Raw genomic sequence first — 4,942 nt, forward strand, 5'->3', positions numbered from 1 at the left:
CGTCTTTGCCAGAACTTACCTCCTCTCTACCTGTTTTGAGGGCCGTCACGCACACGCGCGCCAGTTTGCAACAAGCTTCTGCTGCTGCTGTTACTTGTGGAGAGAGGAAAAGAAACTTTGACTTGCATCTTTCCGTGCTGAGCGTGTTGCTGCTGGCTGCTTTTGGTCTAGCGTTCTGTCTTCGAAGGAAGAGAAATAACGAACCAAGCGCACGCACACACATACACTAAAGAGGGAGACGGGTTACGGCTTTGCTGCACGCGCTGCGTCCCTCTTAACCCTCTCTTTCCTTTTTTTTTTCGGTTTTCACGCTCTCTTCATCTCCTCCAGGGTCACTCGTCCCTCCTTCCTTCCCTCTTAACCTTACACCCTTTCCTCCCTGTCTCGGGCGCGCGCTCTCTCCCTCTATGAGCGTCACAAATATTGACTACTTTCGTTTCTTCTATTGTCTTGTTTTTGTTCCTGTTTACTCGTGAGTCTGTGCAGCCTTTTTTTTTTTGTTTTTGTTTTGCTCTTTGACCCCATCATCATCATCACTGTCCATTTCTTTGTTTGCTTATCCCTCCCCTCCCCCTCCTCCTCCTTCTCTTGGTTGAGCAACCACCAAAAAAAAAAAGAAAGCAGAGCATACGGAAGAAGAAGCAAAGAAACAAACAGAAAAAAGGAAGCGGCGACAGCAAGAGACACCCCCCTCCCCCCACACACGCAGACACACACACACACACACACACACACGACTACACCTTGTCCGTCTCCTTCCCATCACGCTCCACTTGCCACGAAGTGTATGCGTCTTTGTATGCCTGTGCCTTCGTTGTCTCTCTGCTCTCTCTAGCTTTTCTTTTATAGTTCTTTATATATATATATATTTTTCTCCCTCTTTGCCCTCGTCATCTCCGTCTCTCTATGCATCTTCCTCCTTCTTCCACGCCGACTGCATCGCGCTCTTCTTCTTGTTTTGCTTTTTTTCTTTGCTTGTACGCCCCCCTCCCCCGTTTCCCTCTTGTACGTTCAAGCGAAATATAACACGAGAAGACGGCTAGAGATCGAGGGAGAGAGAGACAGTGACGGCAAGCGGCCAGAACACGAACACGGACGCATATATATACATATATATATTGCTATATACATAAACAATATATACACAAACATACACACACACACACAGACAGCGCCACTCTCACTTTGGTTGAGTTTCTTTTTTCGCCTTTTCCTTTTTACGATAAGGATCGAAAAAAAAAACGACGACGACGACAACAACAAAGAACCGCAAGAGAAAGGGGTAACGACAACCGTGGCATTGTGAAGGATACGAAAAGCCTACGTGCAACCGCCTGAGGGAGCGGCGGAGCGATTCTTATTGGCATCCACATCCTGTCCTACCTGAAGAAAGGTGAACAAATACGAGCACCTCTTCCGTGCTTCATTCTTTTTTTCCCCTTTTTTGCTGTACTGTGTGCTGCGTGTTTCTTTGTGCATTTTTCTGTATTTTTTCCACCTTTTCTTCATCTGTGCCTCCGGCTCACGTGCACAACCTTACACGTCTCTCCCCTCTTCTCTCCGCCTTCATTGCTCTTCTCGTCGTTTTGGTTGTTCCGTTTCTCTGTCTTTAGGGGCTCACCATCTCTCTTTTTCCCTTTTTTTTTATCGCTGGGCGAGCAATGCTTAACACGGGCAAGTCCATGACGTTGAATTCACACTACCCGTCCAGTGGCTCTGCGGCGGGCATGCCGGCGCCAGGGCTCGCAGTGAGCGCTACTGGACAGTCAGGCCACGGGGACATGGCTTCCTCTCCCTCTATCTCGGTTGACCAAGCGCCGACCACCCCTGGAAGTGACGCGATTAACTTCTTCGCGAAAGCACTGTCTTCCTACAAGTCGCACTTTGGGGACTCTGCCACCGGCGTCGTGGCCAGCAGCGCCATGCCCGTGTGCTCCGCCCCGGATACACCCCTCCAGAAGGGAATCAACAGCGGCTACTCTGCTGGGGGTCCGTCGAGGATCTCGTTGTCCGGAAGTGTAGGGGCCTCGGCGTCATCGTGCGGTTTCGCTGGATCGCCAGCGTTTGCGTCTGGGAACGGCGTCATCGGCGCTGGTGCTGGCTTACACAGCAACTCGTCGTCCTTCGGTAACAGCCCACAGACGGTGAGCATCACGCCGCTTGTGAAGTTCGGCTCACCGTCTTCGGCGTGCACCGTGGCGCGGCCGGCTTCGCCCTCCGCTGCTGATGGGGTAGCCTGTGGCGGCGAGGCCGCCGTTGCAAGCGACATTGTGAATGCCCCGGAACCTATGAGGCCCACATGTATCCGTAACTTGGTGGACGGCGTTGGCGCGCCGTTTCAGGCGATCTACTCGTCTTCGTCGTCGTCGACGTCCTCGGCTCCCAGCCCACTCGCGCAAACGACTTCGTCGCCGCAATGCGGCGGGAACACCAGCTGCGTCTCCCCCAGCGGCACCTGCTCTCTTCTCTTTGAAGCGGAGGTGAACATCTCTAGCCCGAACACAGAAACGGCGTCAGCCGCGCAGGCGCTTGACAAGGACGCGCTCGGTGAGACTCACCAGTGCACCTTCATCTCTCCCCCCGAGAACAATGCCAAAGCCGGCGAGGGCAGGACGCGCTCGCCCAAGACGCCAAGCCGCGGCGATCCTTCCAAGTCATGTGGCTCGGCGCCGTCGGCCAAGTCGAACCTGCATGCAGATCACGCGGCGGCACCGCCGAAGAACTCCCCGAACCATTCGAAGCAGCGACAGCAGCGCGCCGGCGCCGCGTCACGGCGTCAGCATGTGAGCGGCAGCAACTGCTCCCTCTCCACTGGCCAGCTGGCTGCTGAAAGTCTGCAGAAAGGCGGCAGCAGCCCCACCAGCCAGGGCGAGCTTGTTAGCGTCTACGATTCAGATTTCGAGACATTGCTATCTATTCCAGCGTCGCAGGTGCTGCACCGCCCAAACCCGGCTCTGGGCGTGTCGCGGCTCGTGCTGTGCCGCAAGTTCAATCTTGAGAACCCCCAAAGCTGCTCGAAGGGCGACATGTGCAAGTTCGTGCACGCCGATATCCGCAAAGCGTCGCGGTGCAGCATCCACGTCAACTATGCATGGCGCAGCCTCGCCCTGTGCACGTATCCGCGACTGCCGGCCGGTGATGAGGTCACCGTCCTAGCGCCGAACGAGCGATCGCCGTCGGAGGTGATTCCCAGCGAGCGCATTCTTGTCACGCGCGGCAGCACCAACTGGCGGGAGCACACCGCGCCGCTCTCGCACTGCGCGCACTACTACTTCAACCGCATGTGCAACCGCGGCAAGCGCTGCAATTTCATCCACTCCGTGCACGTGGACCCGAACGTGCAAGGCGACTTCAAGCATGCGCCTGCGCCAAGGGCCGTGGCGCCGATTGCGCCCAAGCCATCAAACTCGGCGGCCTCGCGCGCTGCAAGCGGAGCGCAGGCTACATCAAACGATTGGCACCACCAGTCCAGCGCTCACCACGGCGGCGCCGCAGCACGGACGGCGCCTTCGGCGAAGCAGCCGCAACCGCTGCCGCCGGCGCAGCAGAACAGCGCCAACAACGTCGCCAACGCGGGCGGTGGAATCGCCTACGCCTTCGCGCCGAGTATATTTGCCCTGCCGCCGCACGGATGTATGGCGTACCCCCTGCTGAACACCACATCATCGCCGACCGCGATGGGGGTACCGCAGTCGCCGGGTGGCGTAGCAGGGGGCGCACCGTACGTGATGCTCATGAACAGCGCCGGCCAGCAGGTGGGCTGCAGCTACGTTCCAGCCACCTTGATGCCCTCAACCCCGCAGCAGATGGGCGGCTCCAACGGCGTCTTCTTGATTGTGCCGACGGCCAACGGGTCTGGTGGGTCATTGGGTGGCAGCGGCGCTCCTCTCGGCAGCCCCGGAGTCCCTGTCTCCCCTCTGGGTCAGTCTTTCAGCAGTCTGAGCAACGGCCCCGTTAACTGGTGATTGTATGGACACTTGGGCCGCAGCTGCGGCTGTAGCGGCGAAAAGCGAATACAAGAGGGACGATGTGCTTCTGTGTGCCTTGGGAGCGTGGTTCTCTTCGTTTCTCTCAGTGATTTTTTTTTTATATGTCGACCTCCTCTGTTGTGGCGGCCGTCCCTGTTCTCCTCTCACTGTCATCCAAAGCCTGTGTATGTGTGTATGCATATACATGTATGTTTATATGTGTATGCATGTACGTATATATATATTTATATGTATATACATATATACATAAATATATATATATATATATAGGGATATTCCACTGAAGCTTTTGTGTGCACGTGTACGGGTGGTGCTCTTTTTTTCTGCGTGTTCACGTCTTCATGCCTTGTAGTTCTTTGTTCTTTTCTATACCTCTGAAGGGAAGTGTGTTGGTACGTTCTGTTCTCCCTCTGTTGCTTTTCTTTTTGCCCGCCCTTTCTTCCTTCCTCCCTCTCTCCTCCCTCCTCCTTCCTCGGCTTATCGGTAGTAGTCGTTGTTTCGTGTGCGGTTGTTGCTCTTTTCATTTTCGCCTTTGATTTTTCGCTGTTTCTGTCTGTGTCGTGTTTTCGCGTTGCGATTTTTTTTCATGTTCGTTATCATTTAGAGGTGCCTCTGTTGAAACGACGCAGGGATGCGTAGGGAGGTGGAGATGTGCACATTCGTCGGTGCCGGTGTGTGTGTGTGCTCCCTCTCTGCCGCTGCCTCTGCATCTTGCTGTGCTTTCTGTTAGGCTTCACTTAATCTTACGCATGTGTCCTTTTCCTTTTTCCCATGTTGTGTCCCTCGATGGATGTGCATGCTTGAATTCATTGATGGGTGCGGTGCCGGCTGCGATTATCAACGAAAAGAAAGGAAAAACAACAAACAATGTTGACCTCCTTGTCTTCCTCCTGCATCAATATTTTGCGCTCAACGCGCCTCTCCGTCTTTGCCTTCTCTAGTACTGCTGCTGC

At 54.9% G+C, this 4,942-nt stretch overlaps 1 protein-coding gene across 1 annotated transcript; it reads left to right on the top strand.

The window, feature by feature from the left end:
- Positions 1-1,661: 1,661 nt before the first annotated feature.
- Positions 1,662-3,965, top strand: LINJ_18_1320 (conserved hypothetical protein; the record flags this gene model as incomplete). Its single annotated transcript, XM_001464909.1, has 1 exon — positions 1,662-3,965. One exon carries the CDS (start codon positions 1,662-1,664, stop codon positions 3,963-3,965), a length of 2,304 nt encoding a protein of 767 aa, XP_001464946.1.
- Between the last annotated feature and the right edge of the window lie 977 nt (positions 3,966-4,942).

Source organism: Leishmania infantum, chromosome 18 (genome assembly GCF_000002875.2).
Source record: "Leishmania infantum JPCM5 genome chromosome 18".
NCBI classification, from domain to species: Eukaryota; Euglenozoa; class Kinetoplastea; order Trypanosomatida; family Trypanosomatidae; genus Leishmania; species Leishmania infantum.